The 24,938-nt window shown below is 46.8% G+C and overlaps 1 protein-coding gene across 1 annotated transcript; it reads right to left on the reverse strand.

Annotated features, from left to right (window-relative positions):
* Nucleotides 1-386: 386 nt before the first annotated feature.
* On the reverse strand, nt 387-24,472 carry RPIA (ribose 5-phosphate isomerase A). The gene is made up of 9 exons (XM_006111603.4): nt 24,234-24,472; nt 17,526-17,586; nt 16,066-16,121; nt 11,870-11,929; nt 10,737-10,801; nt 9,512-9,580; nt 8,278-8,419; nt 6,698-6,797; nt 387-1,550 (listed from the first exon to the last, which is right to left on the reverse strand). Exons 1-9 carry the CDS (start codon nt 24,441-24,443, stop codon nt 1,453-1,455), a joined length of 861 nt encoding a protein of 286 aa, XP_006111665.3. The 5' UTR covers nt 24,444-24,472; the 3' UTR covers nt 387-1,452.
* Between the last annotated feature and the right edge of the window lie 466 nt (nt 24,473-24,938).

The raw sequence follows: 24,938 nt of genomic DNA on the forward strand, positions 1-24,938 counted from the left end.
TCTGCAACAACATCTTACTCACATGTGCAGTTTTTAGACGCAGATGCAAATTCCCACTCAGTTTCACAGAATTTGCATGCAAGTGCTGCAGCTAAACAGATGTTGCTCAGATTACTTTGGTTATGGCAAAAAAAATATTTTGATAAAATCCGAGAGGAAATCAAATGTGACCTTGTGCATTCGAGGTGGGTGATATTCACCCTTGTACACAGAACTGGGCCCCAAGCCTAACCCCCATTTAAATCCTACATAAGGCTTTAAAGCTACACAAATAGGAACAGATCCTCCGTACGTGGAAACAGTCATAGCTATAACAGTCGATTTTACCATCCCAGTAGGTATTAAATATTTCATTGCAAAAGAGAACCAGAACAGCAAAAAAAAAATGGCATTACAGCTCTTTATTTCAGTGCCCATAACATACAGAGAAATAACTCACATTTTTGACACTAACATGCAAAGCACCTTTAGGTGGAATAGGACACATCAGATGACTGCCTTGTCCTCTTGCTACATTTGTATCCAGGTCAGGCAGGAAGACTCAATATTTCTTTACTTTCTGCTGTCCTCCCATGAAACAATCAGCAGTACAATGTGACACACTGTCTTCATTCTTAACCCAAAGACTTGCTGCTTAGATACTATGCACTGCTGAAAACTTCTCAAATACATTGCTGTAAACTTGATCAAGGCTCCAATTCTGCTCGTTTACACAACTGTCAACCTGGAGTAACTTCACTGATTGGTACGAATCTTCATGGCAGTTACTGTGGATTGACACTGGTTTAACAGAGCAGTGTTTGGCCCAAAGAATGAAATTCACTTCTATGCAGAGGACCAGAAAAAGCCCATGCAATGCTTCTGTTCCGGCCCTCTGCACAGGGCTGAGTTTCACACCCATGGAGAATAACTAGGCATTCTGGACTATTTAAAAATCATGATGTTAAAAAAAACAAAAAACAAAAAAAAACCACAAAAAAGGGGGAGAAAATACTGAACCAAAAGGTTCCAATAAGGCATCAGCAAATCCCAACTGGATATGCCTTTGTTTTACATGCTGCATCTTTAATTTTTCCTCCCAGCAAACTAAATAAAAACAATGCATTGTGATCACTTTTCTCCCACAACACCTCTCCCAACAACCAGAGCAACTAGAGGGTTCAAGTTCTGTAAGACGTATCCTTTTTGGTAAATGCTTCTTATCAAACAAAATAAAAATGTTAAAACTTCTGTTCAAGTGACTCTTCTTTTTAAAAAAAGCATTCCTGAACAATAAAAAATAGAGAATATTTTTTTTTTAAAAAGACATTCAGTAGCACGTCAGCGGAGTCTGACAGACCTTCTGCCCCGACCTCTGCGACTGGGCTGGCCGCTAGTTAAGGCAACGTGTCAGGTTGGCACCATGAGGACAGCTGTTTTGGAAGGCAGGTTGCATGGTGTGATTGGACTGCGTCAGAGGGCCAGTTTCTCACGGGCACTGACAGAACCATCTTCCATGCCGAAGTAAACCACGTCTGCCATGTTGATAAAGAGACCTGTCTCCACCACGCCTGAGAACAGAATATTCACACACGTTAGGGCTCAAACCATGTCATCTGCCAAGCTTGCTCTGGCTACTCCGATCCTCTCTAGAGCGAGGGACTGTATGATTATTTACCAATCAGGCACTCAGAACAGACACCCAGAAGATATTTAGAAAGTAACAGCAACTGATTTCAATGGGTCTTAGGCACCTACATACATTTCAGGATCTAGGCCTCAAAGTCCACCATGGCTTTACAAATTCAGTCCCTATAGTGACAAGCCCTAGACAAGTGGTTCTCAAACTTTGGCATCATGCTCCCATTTTTGATTTCTGAAAAACCCTCACGTCCCCCCCCCCCCCCAAATAGCAGCAAAACTTGAAAACTTGAGCAAAAAATAATAATAAACAGCTTGATGGGGGGGGGGGGGGGGGGGAGAAGAGAGGCTGTGTTGCCTTGTGCCCCCCCCTGGAATTTCTTCATGCCCCCCCCGGGGGGGGGGGCACGCCGCCCAGTTTGGGAACCCATGCCTTAGACATTTATGTTTTTGGACATAAGCGGACATCACTATTTGAGGGGGGGGCAGAGAGAAATGATTAAAGAAAAGTTTTCCCACTGGCAGATTACCCATAATTCACCACTACAGGATTTCTTGCACCTTCTGCTGAAGCAATGGGACTAGCCACTGTTAGGCTATCCCGAAATAGCCATCCCACGTCTTACCAGCAAGCCCAATATTTCAGGCTCGCTATTCCGACGTCCCTGTAAACCTCAATCCCCAAGGAGTAAGGGACATTTCAGAACAGCGGATTATTTCGAAATTACAAAATAAGCTATTTTGAAATAAGATCTAAGTAAGATATGCAATTTGTGTAGCTCAAATTGCACATCTTATTTCGAGCTACGGTGCAGTGTAGATGCACCCTTAGGGAAGGACAGTAGACTGGAGAGATGATCTAGGCTCCTTGTTTTTATGGGCCTGAACAGAACACAGAGTGAAGTGCTCGCTAATGCCCTGACTTTGCAACCAGCTCAGTGCAAGAGGACTCCTGCTCCCATGGAGAGCCCTGCTGAAGTCTGTGGGTCTCTGTATTGGTGCAGGGAGACAACTAGGAGGTCCTCAGAAAGATCTGGGGCTAAGCAAGTAGCCCCACAGCAACCAGCAGAGAATTATGCTCTGAAGCAAGCATTGCACAAACATACAATACACTTACACACAACAGCACCGGTGAGCTATACAAGGGAAGGGAGGACAAACATTACAGAATGTGGGAGCTTTGGATTACAATGTGCATGTCTTGATGGGTCTGTTTCTTTTTCTCCTCTACCTTACAAGCAGCCAGCCTTTTTGCAGCTGGGCACGTTTTAGAACAGAAAATACATGGAGCAAGATTTCCACTAGCTGCACCTGAAACCAACGGCTCCCTGCAGTGGAACACTAGATGCAGAGTCATGCATGGTGGCTTTCACCAGTTCATTTAGATTTTTTTTTAGTAGCATCGCTGCCTGGGGCCCCAGGCTGACATCAACTGGCTGTTGGCTGTAAGTGCAGAAAAATATATTCAGAACCAGTGGAACAGTGAAAACTTGGGGTGAAATCCCCAGTGGTGTCAATGGAAGTTTTGCCATGGACATTAAGTGGGTGAAGAATTTCACCCATAACTTTTAGTTGTAACAACACAACACAGATGATCCATGTACAGCAAGTTACAGGAGGCAGAGAGTATAGCTCACTGCCAGATCGTACAAGCTGACTGCACTCAGGGCTGTCCAGAAAGTAGATGCTTTCCAGGTAATTCCAATCCGACTAGATGAGTTAATGGTCTCTTCTGGCCTTAAAAATGAATGGAAAAGCACCAGAAAGAAGTCACCCGGCAGCCAGCAGCATTATGCAGGGAAATGCGGTGTTCACTATTTGTTACAAGCCTCCAGACTCCTTTCCCGGAACAACACTGCTGTGCCCATCCTGACAGCAAGGAATGAGTGGCCTATATTTAAATGGTCTACATATAATTATGTTCACCTGGGGCACTGAAAGTCAGATGCACTTTACTGACACCATGACCAAATGCCAGGGATCTGCAAGAGACATTCCCCTTTACATCTCCGGCTGCACATTGCTGTACACAGCACTGCTTGGTGCTGTTAAACTGCTGACACCTTCTCCAGCTGATGCCATTTAGCGTCCTGTGGAAGTGATCCCGTAATTCGTATACCAGTATAATTTTCCTGTGGGATGAAAAGGGGTTAAGAAATGCAATATACCATGGTTTTGTTGCCATTAATGGTTTCAACAGCAAACATCAATTAGGATTTGGGATGTAAAATATGGTTAAATTACTTAAATGGTCAAACACTAAGTTTAACCAGTTAATTGATTAAACAGGGCAAAGGCTGCTCTCCTGCCCTGCTCAGCTGCTCACAGTACTGCATTACCCATTAACATCCCTAATTAGGATCCAAGTAGTCTCTTCCCCAACACCCCATTTCATGGCCACGTACCCTGCCGGCAGGTAGACTGCTGCACTGGCCCATGCATAAGACCCTGCAGGATTGGAGATGATGAATTATACCCGGGCATAGCTAGTATGTTCTTTGTAAAATATAAACTCTGCTGGAAGGTTTTAACCCTGCGGGCTGGTTTTTGCAAACTTTATGCTCGGTAGTGCTTACATTCCTGTGCAGAGATGCCAACTTTGCCCTGAGACTTTTAGGGATGTTTAAAAAAAATCAGGGAGATTGCTTGGATCAGCAGCAAGTGACAAAAAGAGCCAAATAGAGAGAGAGGTCTAGAGGAAGCATCTTGATCACTTGGTCTGCGTTTTAGATTAGAGATATGAAAGGTTAACCAGTTTGCCTCATCATTGACTCATCCTTAATGGGTGAGGCTTATTGGTTACAGTTAACCAATGGGGGCTGCAGCATCCCCCACAACCCGCCATAGGTGGGGGGAGATCCAGTCCAGCCAGAACTGCTCTCATCCGCAGTGGGATGTGGCCGGCCCTGGACAATGGGCATTCCAGCCTGGCCAGAGCAGCCCCTTGCCAGCAGCGGGGAGGAAGAAGGGGGGGGGGGTTCCAGGCCGGCCATGGCAGGTGGGGGTGGCTGCTCCAGCCCAGCCAGCTGAGGCCCTCCTGCCAGCCCATTTTAATCACGGTTAACCAGTTAAACATAACCCTGCATGGCTCCTTGTTGCACCCTTGATCCCAACCTCAAATAAGGAGAAGAGCAGGACTGGGCTTAGGAAAGCTGCCCTCCTATACAGCTTGGAGTCCTTAATTACACCATAACCAGCTCTCAACCTGGACCTTCCTCCCAGGATGATCTTCCTCCTTTTCCCTCCTCTGTCATCTTCTCTCTCTCTCCTCTTCTGCCATGGCTGCCTTGTCCTGCCCCTCTGAATTCTCCTCTCCCCCAGCAAGGGTGGGACAGGAGACAAACCACAGTGATTGTCACTGGGAGTGGGGAGTTGCTGGATTCGCCGCCCAAGGCACAGGCTGCTCATTGTGCTGTAATTGACTCACGCAGACCCTGCTGGAGCTCTCTAGTTACTTAGTGCATGTTAGCAGCCTGTGGTTTGGCCAAGGAACCCAGCAGCGCCTCAGCCCTCTCAAAATGGCTTGCCTGCTGTCAGACCCTGAGTGCGCAGTTTGTGTGCGTGCCACAGGGTGGTGGTGAAGAGTGCCCCATTTGCTCAGACTCCAGTGATAGTGAGTGACTAGCAAGTGTGGGCACATGCATGGACACTCAAAAACAGTGTGCGCTTGCAAAATTCTCAAAAATTTACATTTATGCCTGAATTACTAGTTTCCTGATTACATGCAAAAATTGTGTGGATTATGGAAAATGAGAGAGGGCTGGCACAAGTCTGCCACTCACAGTGAGTTAGGCTGCAGAATCAAGTTTAAATTACTTACTTGTGTCCCATCTCTCACAACTTTCCTTCTGAAGAGATGAATGAAACAATGCTGCCACCTGGTGGACAATCTAGTAATTAAGGCTATCACTTTTTCTTAACGAATATAGTTTAAATCACAATCAAGGCACTCAAGCTTCTGACTGGGAGTTGAAATATACAAGTTTCATATTTTACTTTGACAACGCACAAAGAGTCATATGAGTAATTCTTTGTAAGCTACACAATAGTAACCAAAATTCCTCTTCCTAAAGCATCTGCACTTTAGATGGGGAGTGGAATTCCCAGCTCAGGCCATGTGCTTTGATTGAGGTCTGTGGCTGTAGCAGCACAAGTTGTGACTCAGACTAGGCACCTAAGTATGTACCTATGATCTTAGTTAAGATCATTACCCCACTTGGCACTCACGCTCCCCAGCAGCTATGCAGATGCACCCCCTACATCACAGCCCCACCTGTGACTTCATGACCATGTCAACTTTGCCGACAAGGTCTCAGAGATACAAATCATTCCAACTTTCAATGGGACTTCAACGTTGTGAAGAATCCCAACCCAAGAGTCCATCAACATTGCCATGAGGCGCTCCTACCTGAAGTGGCGCAAAGAACGTTCCAAAAAAGATTGGGATCTAGTTCTCTGAATGAACTTACACTGCTCTAAAGTCACTGACATCAATGGAAATCCATGTAACTGACATCTCACACAAGATACTCAAGCACTGGCTAACTTTAAGCATTCAAGTAGCACCATAATACTCTCATGCTTAAAGTTCTTCAAGGGCTTCTGTTTCTTACTGAATGACGGTTTCAGGACTCATGCGGACTAAAACGTTTTGTTGTTTTAGCTATATTGGGAAAGTTAAAGTGACAGAAACCCCTGCAGGATAAGCACTCTTATGCTGGGTCAATTCATTCCAATTCAAGAATAGCCAAAAGTTATACCAGTATAACTTCATGGACTCATAGATGCTAAAGCTAAATGGAACCACAGTGGTAATTAATTTCATCTGACCTCCTGCATAACACTAGACACAGGATTTCCCCCAAAGCAATTCCTAGAGCAGATTTTTTTTTAAGCAACAGGAAGTGAAAATAAACACTCACTCCTGATTTCCAAATTCTCAGTGATGGAGGGTCCACCATAACCCTTGGTAAATTGTTTCAAATGTGAAAGTAACAAACCATTAACAAATGGTGACTTGTTTCCAATGTAGACCAGAGCTCAGGAATTCAGTGGTATTTTTAATCTGAGAGATTACCTGGTATCATTTTTATAGCTGTGTTCACTTCGTTCCACTTGTGGGCCTTGTCAAACTTCCAGTCCAATATGAAATTCCCATTGTCAGTCACCACGGGACCCTACGCAAAAAGATGCATCATTAATTACCTTGTTGGTTTTTTTTTAAACTCCACCACAAAGTTGGCGGCTCGCACAGCTTTCCATTAGAAATAAATGTCTCAAACAGAAAGTTTAAAAAGAAGAAAATTGCTATTATTCAAGTATATAACTGCTCCGCTCATTGGGCTGCATGGCGGAGTTGGGAGGGACAACAGCAAAAAACGAGCACAAAGTTATCCAGTTTACATCTGGTCTTGTGGATCTATGGACTATGGAAAGCACCTAGATACATTTCTGGTCCCCCTTCACCAAGCTATGTACTTGTGAGATGAATCTGCTCCCACTGAAGTCAATGGCAGAATTCCTACTGCCTTCAGCCATACAAGATGATACTGCTATTACATGGCTCTTAGTCACATTCTGCACAGAGATTGGAAGACATGCTCAACAGAACATGCCAGTTCTTAACTTAAACTTATTTCTGGTTTATAATTTAACCCAGTTAATGTAATTTCTAACTGGGCAGAAGGGTGCGAGAGATTGTGCATATCTTCCTTCACAACAAGGAAGGAGGTGAACTTCATATATCTTTAGGTTTGTACACCAAGTGGGGAGGGGAGTGAACATCTGTGTGCTGGAGTAAATCCCTTAAGCTGAGTCCTCTGGAAGGTCGATTTAAAGTATGCAACTCCAGCTACATAGAATAGTACAAGTACAGACGCCGGCCAGAGCTGCCTTTAGCTCTCTTGCAATGCCTCAGCCTAATTTTGTCCCCACATTTGTATTGTTCTTTTGAATTCCTCTTAGCAATTTGACCCTATTTTCACTTTTTGTAAGACTCTCTGCTGATTTTCAGGTTATTAAGGAGCTCCTGATGGAGCCATCTTGGCCTCTTACTATTTTTCCTACCTTTCCTTCATAGCAGGATAGTTTACCATTGTGCCTTTATTACTGTCTCTGGGAATCTGAGAATCCTCTAGAATTCCTTTTCCCTCTAAGATTTCCTTCTCAGCAGACCTCACCTAGCTGTTCTCTAAATTTATTCGTCTGCTTTTTTGAAGTCCAATGTTCTGATCCTGCTGCGCTCGTTCATTATTTTCCTTAGAACCATATCGATCACTTCACAATCACTTTCAGTTGAACTGCCTAGAATTTTCAAGATTCACAACCCACTTTTCTGTTAGTCAGAATCAAGTCCAAAATGGCTGTGCTTCTTGGTATTTCCACCACTTTCTGAAACAAAAAATGTATGGAACATTGTTTTGCTGTATTTCCTGAGCCACCATAAAGAGGTCTGAGTTTCAAAAGGGGACGCTCAGGAATCAAACACCTGAAATCACTAGCCAATTTTGAAAATTTAAGCCAAGTGTTTTGGTTTTTTATAAACATTCAAAAACATAATGCATATGTTCACATAGACATTATCCATCACATTTGCCATGCTCCGCACATGTCCACGTGGGGGAGTGGCCTTCTTCAGTGACCTCTGACCATACTAACCGCTTTACGAACAGCCATCCTCAGCTCAGCAACACCACCAAAATTCTTGGTCAGTGCTCTGGTGACTGGGACATAAGCCATTGGAATGACTTCAATGGGGATTCCTTTCTTCCACTGCTCCCCAAGGTTCTTAGAATTTTTTCTACAGGAAATTGGTTGGAAACGGGATTAATATTAACATGACAGCACTGAAAATATAATAAAATAATAATTTATTGTCAAATTATATTTTATAAACAGTTACACCCCCCCCCCACACACACACACACACATATATATATATAAAGTCCCAAAGGGCACAACATCCAGATCCTTTAGGGCAGGGGTGGCCAATCCATTTAACAAAGAGCCAAAACAGCAGCAGAAAAATGTGAAGAGCCGCACCAGAATTGTCTGGGGGGAAGGGGGGGGGAGAGAGAGAAGCAGTCCACCTGAACAGAACTGTCAAGCAAAAAATATATATTTAAAAAAAATTTTTTTTTAAAAAGGAGACTGCCCGTGACAGCCACTATATTGGGCACAATTTTTAAAACCCCGGAGCTCCAACCAGTAAGCACAGGAAGCCGGGGGGAGGAAGCCAGCAGGGGACTATTGGGGGGGGGTGCAGGAGCGGCTTTGCAAGCCGCACTTTTGGGGGGCAAGAGCCACATGTGGCTCGTGAGCCACGGGTCAGCCACTGCTGCTTTAGGGGTAATTCAGAGGACCAGCAGAAGGCTGAAGGCACCATTCAAATCTTTCTTGAGACAGATTCAGATTTTAAGGCCAAATGGGACCATTAGATCATCTAGCTTGACTTCCTATTTAACACAGGCCATAGGATTTGTTCAATTAACTACCCAGACTTATCCAAAAAGACTGCAGGTTAGTTTTCTATTATCCCACATAACAGAGATGGAAGTTAGCATAAGAGCAGAATGTCGATGCCCTGCCAAGTGGGAAAGGTGAGAAGGCAGGGGCACTGATGAATTCTGAAGCAAGCATGTTCGCCCATTTGGGACCAGTGGGGGTTTGCCAATTGACAAACGCACGCCAAAATTCAATTCATGAGGTGTCAGTAAGTTTAGGCTCACTTCAGCCCGATCCTCTTCCCAATGACATCTAGGGCCAAGTGTCCACTGACTTTGTTGGAAGCAAAACAATGCGCTCACTCAGGGAACGAGCTGACATATTTAGCTATGACAGAATTTGACCCTCTATCTCCACCCCTGGGAATGAAGTGCAGGATGTATTTTACCTGTAGTCAGCAACGACAATGAAACATTTTGCATAGCCTGCAACTATCTTTTCCTGTGTCAAGCAGCCTCTGTGAAGAAAATTAAGAAGTGAACACATTAAACTGACCTTGTCAGGAGTGGATAGGCCCAAAGATTGGCAGTATCCCTCAAGTCTCCCCACTCATTCTGGAGGTCCCTCTTCTCATAAACCTAATGTAAGTTAGTGTATGTGAAAGGTACCTGACATGGCCACGGTCACCCAGGTGATGGCAAGCAACCGAGCATGTGAACATACAAAGACTCTGCCCAAAGGGAACTTAGCACAGACACCAGGGACATAGACTGCATTCTCTCAACTGCTACAAGTGGCCCCATCAGGCCCAGGGTGAGGCACAGGGATGGACAGGCCAATATGACGAGACCTGCTGGAGGGATATCTAGGATTGTCAATTGTGACACCGTTTGAGACACTGACTTCCATGGAATCCTAGAAACACAAACCTGCTCCTGACCGATCTGTGTGAAAAAATGAAAAATATCCCCATCAACCTTAGCAAAGCCTCAACCCAAAGTAATCCCTGCTTGTCTCACTCGATGCTGTTTTTACTCCCACTTCCGCCCGAGGTCATATTTGGATTGTAAGGTCTTTGGGTCAGACACTGTCTCTCACCAAGGGTATGTCTACACTACCACCCTAGTTCGAACTAGGGTGGTTAATGTAGGCATTCGAAGTTGCAAATGAAGCCCGGGATTTAAATATCCCAGGCTTCATTTGCATCTTGCCGGGCGCCACCATTTTTAAATCCCCGTTAGTGCAGACTCCGTGCCCGCGGCTACACGCGGCACGGAGTAGGTAGTTCGAATTAGGCTAATTCGAACTACCGTTACGAGTAGTAGGAAGCCTAATCCGAACTACCTAGTCCGTGCCGCGTGTAGCCGCGGGCACGGAGTCTGCACTAACGGGGATTTAAAAATGGCGGCACCCAGCAAGATGCAAATGAAGCCTGGGATATTTAAATCCCGGGCTTCATTTGCAACTTCGAATGACTACATTAACCACCCTAGTTCGAACTAGGGTGGTAGTGTAGACATACCCCAAGTTTTTCAACAGAGGGCCCCGGATTTCAATTCAGGCCTCTCTATGCTACTGTCACAGAATCATTTTTAATAGCACAAGTAGATTAATCTGTGTGTTTCTGCCTGCCACACTGCAGCTGCGAGCAGATAAAAGGAGGCATTACTTACCCGCCACCTTTGATAAGGCTGAGCTCAGAGTCCACTTCGTCAGCTCCGTCAATGGCAACATCGAGCTGTGGGAAAAGAAAGCATGGCTTGGAAACTTTGGGAAACAAGTTTACTCTTCATGAAAGCTGGCTTGGAGCAGGCACCTGCTGTATGCACAGCTGCACTCAGTCCTGTAACGCGTGTATCTGCTAACAACTGCCCACGTTTGTGCACAGTAAAGCACGTTACTGCCAGCAGGAGGCCTGATGCAACATGGAGAGAGTCCAACCAACACCCAACTGAACCCAACACACTCTTGGAAACAATCAGTGATGTCTAGAAGGCATGTAAAGTGCACTGAAAACCAGCTCTGGGAAGACTCAAGGCCAGATGGCTCAATACCAGAGCTTATGGAAAACATTTACAATCAGATAAGCAGCCACAGATAAACCACAGGCAGTGAAAACAAGTCTGGCTCTAACCTAGCACACCACCTCAAGCTGCGGAGCTTGTCTCGTCTTGTAAGACAAGTAGGGCCAGTATATGAAGGAGGAGGATCCTGGAAAACACAGGTACTGCAGGATGTGGTAGTGACTCAGCAGCTTGTACTGTTCACTCCAGATCAGTGCTGAATTGACACACAGCATGGGCTGCTAGAGGTGCCACTGAATCTTTACCTAGGGAGGAGTTGTTAGCTTCAACCCACACCTCTCCTTTCTGAGTCCTGGTCAAATTCCAACACGCCATGTCAAGGACCTTCTACTTTACTTAATTTCATGTTTGTTCAGGATTACAGAGTGGATTTAGTGCTCATGAAATCAAGAGGTCAAATGAATTGGCCAGAAGTTGCCAGAACAAGTTTCTGGCAGCCCATATCCTGGATCTCCACTCTAACTTGTACACCTTCTTTCAGTGCATCCCTGGCTCTCTCCTGAGCAGATGCTCAACCAGCTTGCAGTTCTGCAATGTGTGTAAACCAGGACTAACACACACCAGGCTCATTTCCACCTGTGACCTAGCATGCAGTCCAAACCTGGGTCCTGACAGCTGAAAGGGGAGTGCATTATCTCAACACACTAGCCTGGTCCCTTCTGCAGGAGACATTATCGATGCTCTACAGATACAAAAATATTTCATTTCTACAGTTCCCTTACCTCTGGATGCCTGTCCAGGTCACTTAAGGTTAAGCCATGCTGGAGGATCAACTGACGGGCCTACACAGTGAAAACAACACAAAGGTTTTGTCAGTTTAAAAGATTCCATAAAAGCTGCACACATGGATTAAACTCATTGTGTCAGTCTCCCAGCTCCAAAGTCTGACCAAAGAAACTGCTTGGTCTCCCCTGCCACGGCTTCCAAAGGCATATGGTCCTGCAGCCACAGCAGGAGAACCAAGCAATAAGGAGAAGTCTCCTTGGCACATTAGACACTTGCATTCTGTAACAAATGGCATTGCCACTGCTTTGAAATACAGCAAAGGACTCAATGTTCAGCTTCCCGGTTCCTCCTCCTATAGCACACCATCCATTCCTATTGACTTCAGTGGGAGTTACTTAAATCCTATAAGATGAGGGAAATACTAGGCTCCTGGGTTCTAGATTGGTCTCTTCCACAAACTAACTCCCTGCCTGATCTTGGATGAGTTGCTTTCTCTCTCTCTGCTTCAATTCGTTCCCCTCTGTGCAATGGGGACAGTAGGAGTCACACCCCAGAAGTGCAAAGAGGTTTAACAGTTGGAAAATACTTTTTGTTGCTGTATGAAAAAAATCACTTTTCTGTTAAAAGAGGAATCGGATGGGGCAGGAACCAACTTCCCAGACAAACTGGGAAACTCCCCTGATTTTGTCACGCTTTCCAATGATGGTTTAATGCATCCTAACAAAAAGTGGCTCTCTGTCCCCTATGCCAATTACATTGTATAGAAGTTTAGGTGTCTGCTGCACTCCTTTTAATTCAGACAGAAGAGGTTACCATTTATAGGTCCCAAGATGTAAGGTTCAATCCCCATCCAGGCTGGGATTACAGCAAGTTGCATTATCTGAGCCATATTGACCCCTAACATAACCTGACTCAAGCCATTGTGTCAAGCTCCAGGCTCATTTCTGTGTATTGTATAAAACAGCAGCAATACCAGGGATGTATCAGCCCCTCGGCAGTCTGAACTACAGCTCATATGTCCTAGTATTTCATTTTCACTCTTTTGTACAGTAGTTAAGACACGTTTTTAAAGGGTTAACTGATTTCACTGTATGTAATGAGATGTGATTCAAATCTTTTGTATTTCAGTGAGGTTTTCCTTTAAACTTTCTAGTCAAGATCCTGATGAAGGGAAAGAGGCAGTGGAGTTCCACTTAAGTCAGTGGGGCTGATTCAGCGGAGGACCTGAAATTCTGTATCTGCCACGCACACAGGTCTCAAATATGACAACATTTGGGATTTATTCACTCCGATGGGACAGGGAGACTGGGTTGTCAGTGTCATAAGCAAACGCAGAGTCCTTGTGACCAAGACATGACCAACAATGCGACTCCTGCACATACATCCAGGATTAGAACGCGACTTTCCCTATAGCCACATGAAAAAGGTTCCCGAAGTGTAGCAAGGCAGACATGAAACCACCCACCCCTTGGAATCTCACTGCCATGCAGCCGGCTTTGACTCTACAGCTACTTTAATTAGGTGGAGCCTAGAGCTCTTTTCTCAATATTAGATGCAGCCCTATCCCTTGTTGCCAAGAAATAGCCCAGTTGCTTGGTTACAACCCCTTGGGTGGCCACCCAGGTGATCAGTACATGCGCAACTCAAGAGGAAAGGGACAAATACACAGGGCCTGTTCCTGATCTCATTTACACTGGGTTGGCTCCATTGATTTTGATGGATTTGTACCAGCGATAGAGCAAGGTGAGTTTCTATCAGGCCACCTGACCCTGATTCTCCTCAGCCTTACACTAGGGATGTAAAGAGTAGTCAAACAGACGACTACTCACATCCCACCCCCCTTGCTGCCTCTATATCAAAGGCAGCAAGGATGGGGATCGGGAGCTGGCCTAAAACCTAGTTCCCCCCAGCACCGTCTCCATGGGGGTGGGAGAGGGGAATGGGACAGGACAGGCAGAGGCACAGCAGCGCTGCGGCTCTGCCTTTTAAATGTACTAAGAGTCACCTGACTCTTAGTACATTTAAAACACAGACGTGCAGCGGGGGACCCAGTGCAAGCTGGGACTGAAGCAGTTCTGGCTCACACCGGGTCCAGACTGCTGCAGCTCTGCTTTTTAAATGTAATGAAGTTGCACTGACTGCTTAGTTGCAGCTAAGAACTACAGCTTGCCCATGCATGCCTGACTGTCCTCTTCCCATTTTCTTTAGGCAGTCATGTGACACAGAACGCTTTCTCCCATGAGCAGAGTCCACAGTAGATTCAGCTACAATTGTCTGACATAATTCACATGAATATGGAGACAGCAGTAAATTCCACCACCAGAACTCTGAATAGCAGGACAGACGCTTGCTGCAAAAATATTGCTACTCACCATAGGCCAATTTTCCCCACCTAAAATCGTGCGCTACGTCTACATTGGCCCCTTCTTCGGAAGGGGCATGCTAATTTTGAAAGTGGGAATAGGGAAATCCGCGGGGGATATTTAAATCCCCCGCGGGATTTAAATAAACATGTCCGCCGCTTTTTTTCCCCGGCTTGGGGAAAAGCCGGAAAAAAGCGTCTAGACTGGCCCGATCCTCCGGAATAAAGCCCTATTCCGGAGGATCTCTTATTCCTACTTTAAAGGAATGACATGCATCTGACGAAGTGGGTCTTTGCCCACGAAAGCTTATGCTCCTACACTTCAGTTAGTCTATAAGGTGCCACAGGACTCCTCGCCGCTTTTGCAGAAGGTTCCCCCCCCCCCCCCAACTTTTTTTAAAAATTACTGTGTGTATCTGGCAGCATTTTGTGTATGGAGAGTACATTTCACTCTCTCCATGAACATTAATTATTATTATTATTATTATTCGTATTACATTAGCACGCTTCTAGGCACTGAATGTGATACACATCTTTCAATGATGATGCATGCTTTTATAAGTTCCAGGCTTTCAGTAGAGACCTCTCATGCTACATTTATGGATGAATGGAGATGCCTATCTCCTAGAACTGGAAGAGACCTTGAAAGGTCATTGAGTCCAATCCCCTGCCTTCACAGCAGGCCCAAGTACCATTCCTAAATGGATAAATGGTATGAAAACAGAGTATTATGTACAGTGAGTTTATCAGGTTTGAGACAGGAGTTGCTCGTAAAACAGTGAACCCTTTGCTAGTGGGCACCAATGGTTTCGGAGTCACACTGCGCGCACGCACTCACCGAAAAAGAAGAGAAGGGAAACAGAGGCAATGAGAAGTGCAGTGACTTGCCAAGTTTCAGAGCAGGTCAGAGGCAGAACCAGAATAGAATTTGAGTCCCCTGACTCAAAGCTCTGACTAGCCAAGTGGCCTATTCACTGGGCCACACTACCTCTGCTGGTGACCTATTTGCCCTTCCTATCTCATGAACTTGGCTGAGGCTATCACTCTCGTGTCATACTCTCAAAGGGAAGGGGAAGCACATCTTGGAAGAACATTCCTGAATACTCCTATTTCATTATGAAGGAAAGAGAAGCACGGAGCTAGGGAATACAATTTGCCTAAAGTCACACAGGAACTCCGTGGCAGAGTCAGGAACCAAACTAGTTCTTGACATCCATTCCCTCTCCTGCCCCAAAATGTTTCTTCCTCTCTCTGAAGACACTAAGCTAACATAAAGTATGATATAAAATATGTAAAAGATCTCACAGGTAGGGACAGATTAAGCTGATTTCTCTTCAGGAGTTCTATGCACTTCAGCTACGTGTACTTCCTTATCTTCCTGTGCAGGTGATCACACCAACGCAGCATGCAGCACAAATTTTACCACTTCCAGAGCCTGATACAAAGCCCTGTTAATTCAGGGGGAATATTTCCAATAGATTTTGGCTCAAGATCCTAATTCAACATAATTCACAGCTTTACTATACAGCAGGAGCCATGGAGCGAACCAGATGGTACCTCCGACTTATAGATGATGCGTTTCAGACAATACCACAAGCCTCTCAAAAACTGCATGGGGTTATTGCGCATCTGAACACAGGGCAATGAGTATCCATCACCCCACTTGAAGTCATGGCTGTGAATCTAGCAAAGTTCTTTTTTCACTAACTGGTGCTTTGAAGAGATTTTTCAGATGATTCAGAAATTGCCCTAGAGTTTGCACAGACCAATAGAATGTAACCCGAGAGGTTTAACCATACGGCAGGCCCCCGGAGGGGAGAATATCTTTACCTGAAAAGATGTTGGGATACAGACGATATTCAGTTTCTCCTGTCTAACTCTCTCAGCTGTAGGAAGAAGCAGAAGCATTAGTTTGCTCCACAAACAACCGAGTTAGCAGAAAGCGTAACAAGTTTCACTTTAAGAAACTTTAGTTTAAACAGCCTCTTTGAAACATTCCCGTTACTTGGGACTTACCTTTATTTGCAAAGAAGAATCAGGCACAAAATACAAACAAGTGCCATCCTGTGCTGGACAAACTGTAGCTTCTGGTGACAATCATGTTTAAACAACTTCTCTGGGTCAGCCTATGATGAAAAGGCTAATGACCCATCTCATATCGGAGCAGTAGAGCAAGCAAGAATTGTGCCTAGTCAGTAAAGAATAATTCATCACCTAGGGAATTAAATCTTACATTATACACATTTTACTGCACTCCTTGTAAACAAGGGAGCTTCTGGTGAATAACTGCAGCTGGCAATGATTTTGCTGCCTCAGGGCCTCATATCATGTATAATAAAAAGCACTTAACTATATAGTAGGGGAATGACTAATAGAACAAAATCCAGTATTCCCATTAAAAAAGTTTAAAGTTTCCTCCCATGTAACCTCAAAAGATTAACATCTATTAAGATAATAGATGTTATTATGGACTTAAGATAATTCCCCAATAAATTTTTTTCACAAAATGTTATGTTTCAAAAGTAAGCAAATCCAGCAGCCTCATTGAGTGAATACGGATAAGTGCAGTCTAACGGAAACAGGTGATGCAGGCAAACTCCCCACATTCTGATCATTCAGAAAAACCTGCTTTTGGCACCCCACTGCTCAGATATAAGGCCACGCTCAACAGTCTTTAAGGTCAATCATGCTTTATAAATTTATTCACAGATCAAAGATCTGGTTAGAATCGAGACCAGATCTGATATTGAACCACAAACTCAGGAAACAGAGGTTCAATTCCTAGACTACCTTATAAGTATTACAAAATAATACTTATACCTAGAACCGAAAAAGTGCAATCTAGTAACGGCTGAAACTTTCAGCAGCTATACAAACTGAGAAAGAATGGGCTGGCCCTTAACCTAAGCCACATTGTGGGTCAGTGGCAGCGGTGGAATTAGACCTTTAGCTCCAACTGGAGCACAATTCAGGAGACTGGACTGTCTGGCAACATGATGAGCATAAGGGGCAGAGCAGAGCTCAAGTCTAATTAAAACTCCAGACCAACAAATTCATTACTTCTTAGTGCCAGTCTTTACAATGAAACTGAAGCACAAGGTCAGGGTTTAACTTTCTGCATTACATCAGATGTGCTGACCAGTCTTCACACCCAAGGCTTCTACTTGCAAGTCAGCTGTTCACTGGGCGGGCAGGCATTGCATCTCACTTGTACAGCCTAGCATTCTGGTTAGTGGGGGCTGCTGCAGCAGAGGGCTTTCCTTAGGATGGAGCGAACGTTATTACCATACCTAGGCGATGGACAGCGGGGACAATGGTAGAGCCACTTCCAATTCCCAGGACTTGGTTATTCTGCAAACCAGAAAAAGGTAGAAGAATGTTTTCATTGCACATTAGAAGGGGCTCCAATACAGAGCGACCACAGCAACCCACTTTGACTCAGACGATCCCCCTTTTTAAGCTCCATTCTCGATGTCCTGACTTGTTTCCCAAAACTGGACATTTGCCCCCTTTGCTCTTGTGGCAGGGTTCAGGTGACAAGCTTTCAAGAGCAAACAGAACAAATGCCAATGGCAGGGCAGGGGGTGGAATTGGCCAAATGGCAATGTCAGCTGGCTTGTGTGGGGTTTGGACCAGCAGCAATGCCAGGAAGCTCAGAGCAGTCTCTGAGCAGTGTCCCAATGGCAGTATCCCATGTTAAGTTTAGGGAAATATGGTCACCCTATTCCAACAGAATACTTCCTTTGCTTCTGGAGTATGCACAACTCCTGCAGCAGGACCCCTGCTCAGAGATTTAACTGACACACACACACACCCCTCCTTTGCTTAGTTCAGACAGAAAAATATCAGACAAAAAAATAGCAATCCATGGTGAGCAGGAAAAACAGTTTGTCTTCATGGAAGAGCCCACATGGTACAGAATTCCAAGTAACACTCTGGATCTTAAGGGAAAGATACTCTCTATATTTACCTGGGGCATGGGTTCCCAAACTGGGGGGTGGGAAGAAATTCCAGGGGGGACATGACACGACTCGGCCACACACACCCTCGTCAATCCCACCCCAAGTTTTTCTGCTATTTTTTTTGGGGGGGGGGGCATGAGGGTTACTCAAAAATCAAAAAGGGGGGCCTGATGCCAAAAAGTTTGGGAACCACTGACCTAGGGCATGATTTTAAAAAGTAGTGAAGTGTCAGCGTGGTTTAGATGGGAGTTGTTGTTAGAAACCCAGACCCATAATGTCTAGGAAAAACTAGAAAGACTGTCCCATTTGGAGCATACAGGAGCCTGACTAACCCTTCAAAGGAGTAAGAAAAGGTGAGCTCCAAAAAGATGATATTCCTTTGCACACAGGGGTTAAGGATGCCTGGGAAACACTTCCCACAATACCAGCATTGAAAAGGTTCCTGAGGCTTGGGATAGATAGGGATGTGAACGACTAGTCAACTAATCAATAAGCAAATGCTTATCAGACAGTCGATTAGTTGCTTCCCCCCCATTCTGCCTCTATCACAAAGAGGCAGCAAGGAGGGGGGAAAAGCACAAGGGTGCGTCAAAGCGGCAATGCCCGGGCTCCATGTAGCACTGCCGCTTCGAAATGCGGTGTGCAGCCCAGGGCCAACTGGGGACTCGACTCCCAGCTGGCCCCAGGCTGTACGAAGCATTTCAAAGTAGCAGCGCCACTTGGAGCCTCCCCTGCTGGTCCTGGGCCCCATGAGGTGCTGCTGCTTTGGAATACCTCATGGAGCCTGACACCGGGCTCCCCGCGGTGTTTCAAAGCGGCAGCGCCGCATGGAGCCCGAGGTCAGCTGGGGATTCTGAGTCCCCAGCTGACACTGGGCTCCATGTGGCACAGCCACTTTGAAATGCCACGGGGAGCACAGAGCTAGCGGGGAACTGCTTAAGCCCCCAACTGGCCCCGTGCTCCCCACAGCACTTTCGCCTTTGAAGTGTAGCAACAGCTCTGGAGCTGTTGCTACACTTCAAAGGTAGAGAAGTCGATGTAAATTGCATCAACTGTTCAATTAGCCAGTTAATCTAAATTTAACATACCTAGGGATAGAGCCTTGGTCATAAAAGGTTTCGTTTTAACAATAAGGAGTCCATTGGCACCTTAAAGAATAACAATTTTATTGGGGCATCGGGATTCCACCTCAGCCAGCATGAGGGGATCCCAATACCGTAATAAAATTGTAAGTCTTTAATAGTGATGCTAACGAGTAACATTACATTTAACTGGTTAACCTTTTAACTGGGATTTTACAGCCTTAGTCTTTAACATGCCACAAGGCTCCTTGTTGTCTTTGCTGAAACAGACTAACACGGCCACCTCTGAAACCTGTCATTTTAATATCGGATTTTTGCTTCAATAGCTCTTTGTAAACCAGCACCTCCGTTTCTAAACCAGGGCTCTGGAGTACAGCAGTTCTCTGCCTCTGGGACACATTGAGAAGATGCTCCTCCTTCCACCTCCACCCCAACCAAAACAGAAAAACAAATTAAATGAAACTTCTCTGTCTACCTATTACTCTGCAAGACAGCTGCAACCTTCAGAGCAGGGGAGGAAGTTGAAACAACCACTGGATGTTGCCTTTCAAGGAAACCACAGAGTGAAATACTGTTGCTGAGATCAACATTGCTCAGACAGGACTGCTACCCAAAGCAAGAAATGCAAGGGCATATACCCTGACGCAGGACGGCAGGTCAACCCACTCCTCACACCCAGAAGTCTGATCCAGTTTGCTCTGTAGAATACATGGTGTGACAATCTGTTTTAAAAAACTTATATAGAAAGACTAACTGTATAGCCCTGGATTTTCCAGGATGGTAGCCTAGTTCAGGAGCATGATTAAAGCCATTCAGTCACATCTACACATTTCTGTACTACAGAATTAGACACACTGGGAGGCAGGGAGGATGGGCTCTGCCATGTTGAAATGACACACTGCACTATGGATCCGCTTCTTACATTTCCCACTGATATTTAAGTGTTGGTGGGACCTAACCGCATCCCATACACACTTCTATGCTGTTTGCCTAAAAGCAACTTCCCCAGCAAGCATATAAGGCTTCCGTTCACTGGAGTTGCTGAGCTAGCACCGGAAAAAAAAAACCCACAAGACGTTAGGTTAAGATTTTACTGCTTAATCACATTCCTCAAGTGAGTTCACTGCCACAAGGTATCACCGCTTGGTCCTTATATTTTATCTAATGTACAGTTTAACGTTCCTTAGGCCTGGCTACATTAAAATGTCAAATTGATCCAGCTAGGTTGTGAGGTAGCAAAGCCAACCTAACCTCCTAGCGCACACAGCAAAAAGTTGGTGGAGGAATTTTCCCATCAACCTAGTTACCGCCTCTTGAGGAGGTGGATTAACGACAGAGATAGGAACATGCCTCCCGTCACCATAGTGGGCGTCTACACTGAAGTACTATAGCAACCTAGTGCTAACATTTCAAGGGTAGACAAGTCTTGTTCCACTTAACGTCATACCAAGCCACTCCCATGGCTGATGCATTGACTGGAGTTGAATGGCTCAGGATGGAGCTAGCTTGTTTTGGCCAGTGGGAACACTGCATCAAGATCACACGCCAGGAGGGGTTAAGGTTTTAGCTAACCCCTTAAATGATATTAACAAAAGTTAAACTCTTTAAGTATGACCAAAGGTTGGGGGCTCTCACATTACCCCAGCCGCTACATCCCTCACCTTACCCCAGCCGCTACATCCCTCACCTCTACACACTCATTGGAGATTCTTCTGCAAGAGGAGTCATGGCAGACAAGCACATCTGTATATTCCCAGATGGGGAAGCAAAGCCACAAAAATAAGAGAGAATCAGACGCCTGAATTCTCCTCTACTCCTGCGGCGGGTGGATCAGGTGAGGACAACAAAGAATGAAACTGCAATCCTCCAAGAGAAGCTTAAGATCAAGAACAGGAGAAGGAGACAGACAGACAAGGAGATCCAGCAGACCATCTAACACCTTTGCAAGAGCTCCTACCAATTGATTTACTATTTCAAAAGACTTAAGAAGCAACTACAGGCTGAACCTTCTAAATCCAGGACTCTGGTCCGGCAACATCCGTGATCTGGCAGGATCACGGATGTTACTGGACTAGAAAGCCCCAGCGCCCTGGCGTGCGAGCCAGGAGTCCAGCAGCATGAGAGCCGCACCATAGGGACTGGTGAGCCTCAACCTGAGGAGCCCCAGCTGGGTGTGGCACAGCAGGGCAGCCACGGAGCCCTGACCCAGCACCGGGAAGCCCCAGCCAGGCAGGACAGAAGTAGAGCCATGGCGGCTGGGAGCTCTGTCCCCAGAGAGCAGCAGAACTGGAGCAGAGCCAGCAGGAGGGAGGGGCAGTGTGCTATGAGGCCAGGGGCAGGGGACCTCCCCTGATCCGGCAAATTCCCTCATTTGAGACCAGTCAAGTCCCAAGAGTGCCGAACCAGGGAGGTCCAACCTGTACTACAAAATTAACCTGGTTTTATCTATAAACTAAATCAGATCATGTGTTTTAACCAGACACACGGAAAGTCAACGGAGTCAAGAAGCTTTCCTTCTGGACACAGACAAAATAAGCTATTCGCATTAGGGATGTTAAGGACTAGCCGACTATCTGATAAGCAAAAGATTATTGGATAGTCAGATGACTCATCAACTAGTCGATCCCCACCCCTTGCTGCCTCTATCAGATAGAGGAAGCAAAGGGGGGGGGGGAGAAGAGGGGATACTTCAAAGGGGCAACACCGCACAGCTGATCCCCAGCTTAGCTGTGGGGCCTGCCCCTTTGAAAAGCTGCCTGGACATTTGAAAGGGACAGTGCAGAACTGCTGAGCCGGGGACCAGTTATGCGGCTGCCCCTTTGAAACGCTGAGGAGGTGTTCAAAGTGGCAACGCCGGACAGCTGAGCCCTGGTTCAGCTGTGTGGCGCTGCCCCTATGAAATGCTGCCTCGACATATCAAAGGAGCTGCGCCGCACAGCGGAGCCCAGGATCAGCTCTGCCACATGTGGAGCTCGGAGTCAGCTGGGGACTCTCCAGCTGATGCCGGGCTCCTTGTCCTCCGCTCCGCATGGCATTTCAAATCGGTAGCACAGCATGGAGCACAGGGTGAGTGAGTGAATCTGAGTCCCTCGCTGACGCCGGGCTCCACGCTGCGCTGCCACTTTGAAATGCACAAGAGCCCCCCCGCTGGAGACTCTTTTACATTTCAAAGTTGGTACTCACATGCAGCCCCGGAGTCAGCAGGACTTCCTGTATTCCTCCTTTGAAATGTACAAGAGCCCCAGGAGGGCTCTAAAAAGGCCACACTTCTTTTACCAGAATAAAAATTGTACTTAGTGCATGTTAGTTTTGACACAGCACACACACCTTCACTCTTCAGTTCTGATTTCCAGGATGATTTTGTTTTCAAACTGACTGAGGCTCAATGTGTTTCAGTTAGGCCAGTACCAAACAGCCAGATCTAAAGCAGATTCCTATGTGACTTTAGGGATGTTAAAAATTGTGTAATTAGAGTAACGCCTAAAATCTCAGCCACTACACGATTGCCCGCTGCGAAGCCTCCCCAGGAACAGGTCTGCCAGCCCCTGCCCGCCCAGCTCTGCTCTCATGTAGGAAGTTTCCCTGCGGCAGCTAAGCCTCCTCCCCGGGAGCAGAGGGGGCAGCTAGTGCCTGCCCAGCTCTGAGGGAGGTGGCTTCGCTGAATGTAAACAACATTGTTTACCAATATTAATCTGCTTATTGGTTAAACGGTTAGTCATTTACATTCAAACATCCCTACTTTCCACAGGTCACTTTGCTGTTTTGCCTCAGCTATCTTTCCTGTAGGACTGGCGTTGGCAACGTATGGCACACGTGTCATTAGTGGCATGCAAGATGATTTTCAGTGGCACACGGCCGCCTTCTGCTCTGGAAGCCTGTACGGCCAGGCCCAGCCCTCTCCCCCTGGCCTCCTCACCTAGCACTGCTCCCAGGGAGCTGAGAGTCCGAGCGCTGCTGCCCTGCCAGTGTGTGCACTGGAGGCACAGGGATGTGGGGACAAGAGGGGGATGAAGGAGGATGCAGCACACACTTAAGTCTACTCAGAGAGATTAATGAAGCTGCTAAAATGTAAGGAGGATTATTATTGACTTTAAAAAGTATCAATGGCATGCAGATCGTAACTAGAAGAGAATACACTAAATATTGGCACGCCACTTCTGAAAGGTTGCAGGGCCCAGCACTAGAATGTGGTTAGTACCTTGCTAATTCACAAAGCAGTTCATTAAATCTGTGTAGGTCTCAGATACAAATATGATGAGCACCTGTGGAATGCTTACGGAGCTGAGCAAGGGCCGTCAGAGAATACTGGAAGATATCAGTATCTGGCCACAACTTGTGTGGAAAATAATTAATTTTAGTACTGCCCTGAAAACGAAAAATATTAGCACTGCAACACAGATCAGCCAAAATAGTCATTTACAGAGTACGCTCCACCCTGCAACAGACAACTTGTACCAAGGAAAGAATGGAAAACTGTCAGGCACACAGCTGAAAGGGGGGGTTTGCTGTATGCAGTGGAGCTGCAGCCATGGGAGTCCCAGGGGATATGAAGGAGACAAGGGTTTGTGATGCAGGAAAGGAAGACTCCTTCGGAAGCACTGAGGCTTGGCAACAACCCTGCCAGCACATGTGCAGGAGGCCCACGGCCAGGAAAGGGTAACGCCATGCCATGCCCCTCACGCTCGGAAGCTGCAAGGGCAGAACCTCATAATGCAACAAATTCCCCACCCACCCACACACAGACACACACACACACACACAGTCTTTGCCCGCCTGCACGTGCTGGAGTGCAGGATTATGTGCACGTCCCACGGGGCAGGCAAGTTGCAAAGCATTTTGCTGGGGAGCAGGGAGGGGGGGGGTCGCTTTTACAACTCGCGGGGGGAGGGGAAGGAGCTAGTGCAACCCACCCCAATAAATGGGATTTGGTGCAAAATTGCGGGTCCCTACTCACCTTCACGTGGTTATCGACAGCTGCCCAGGCGGCCGCTCTCTTCGCCTCCTCGGACATGTCGCTGCAGCGGCTGCTGAGCGGCCTGCGCTCCGGCAAGGGCACGTGCAGCCCGCACGGAAGAGCCCGGGCCGCCCCACCCCCTGCCCTTGCTCCGCCTGGGGGCAGCAGCGCCGCCAGCAGCGCGCGGGCCAGCAGGCTCCCGCGCCGCATGCCGAACCCTGCCCCGCCCCCCGGCCCGGGCGGCCCTGCGCGCGCGCGCGCTGCAGCCCGAGGAAGGAGCCGCGCGGCAGGTTGCACGGCCCGGTGGCGCCTGGGAGTTGTAGTGCCGCGCGCCGGAGCGGGTGCACGGCGCGCGGGGGAGGGGGAACTACAGCTCCCACAATGCAGCCCGCCGGCCGCGGCTCGTGCCCCTAGCTGGGCTGGCTGGGGAGAGAGGCTGAGCTCGGTGCAAGCTGGGTGCTAGGCAGAGCTCGGTGCTGGAAGGGCAGCTCTCCCCTGCAGGGTGGGCCAGCCCCGGGGGAAGGATGGGATGAGCTGCCAGAGACCCTGCGCCTTTGTGGCTGGCGCTGCTCCTCTGCCACTTGTCCATGTTCCACTGTGCAGGAGGGTGTCAAGGGCGAGCATGGCCTCAGATGGTTATACACCGTCCCCTCTCCCCACCTGCCTCTCTCTGGGATACAGCATTCCTTTATATGTGCCCTGAAG

This window comes from Pelodiscus sinensis, chromosome 4 (genome assembly GCF_052426305.1).
Source record: "Pelodiscus sinensis isolate ZL-2025 chromosome 4, ASM5242630v1, whole genome shotgun sequence".
Classification (NCBI taxonomy): domain Eukaryota; kingdom Metazoa; phylum Chordata; order Testudines; family Trionychidae; genus Pelodiscus; species Pelodiscus sinensis.

Coding starts and splice junctions, on each gene's coding strand:
- RPIA (XM_006111603.4), bottom strand. CDS start 24,443: ATGCGGCGCGGGAGCCTGCTGGCCCGCGCGCTGCTGGCGGCGCTGCTG. Junction 11,930..16,065: donor GTATCCCAACATCTTTTCAG/GTAAAGATATTC, acceptor TTCACTGTGTAG/GCCCGTCAGTTGATCCTCCA. Junction 6,798..8,277: donor GGATGGCTGTTCGTAAAGCG/GTTAGTATGGTC, acceptor CTTTTTGCGTAG/GGTCCCGTGGTGACTGACAA.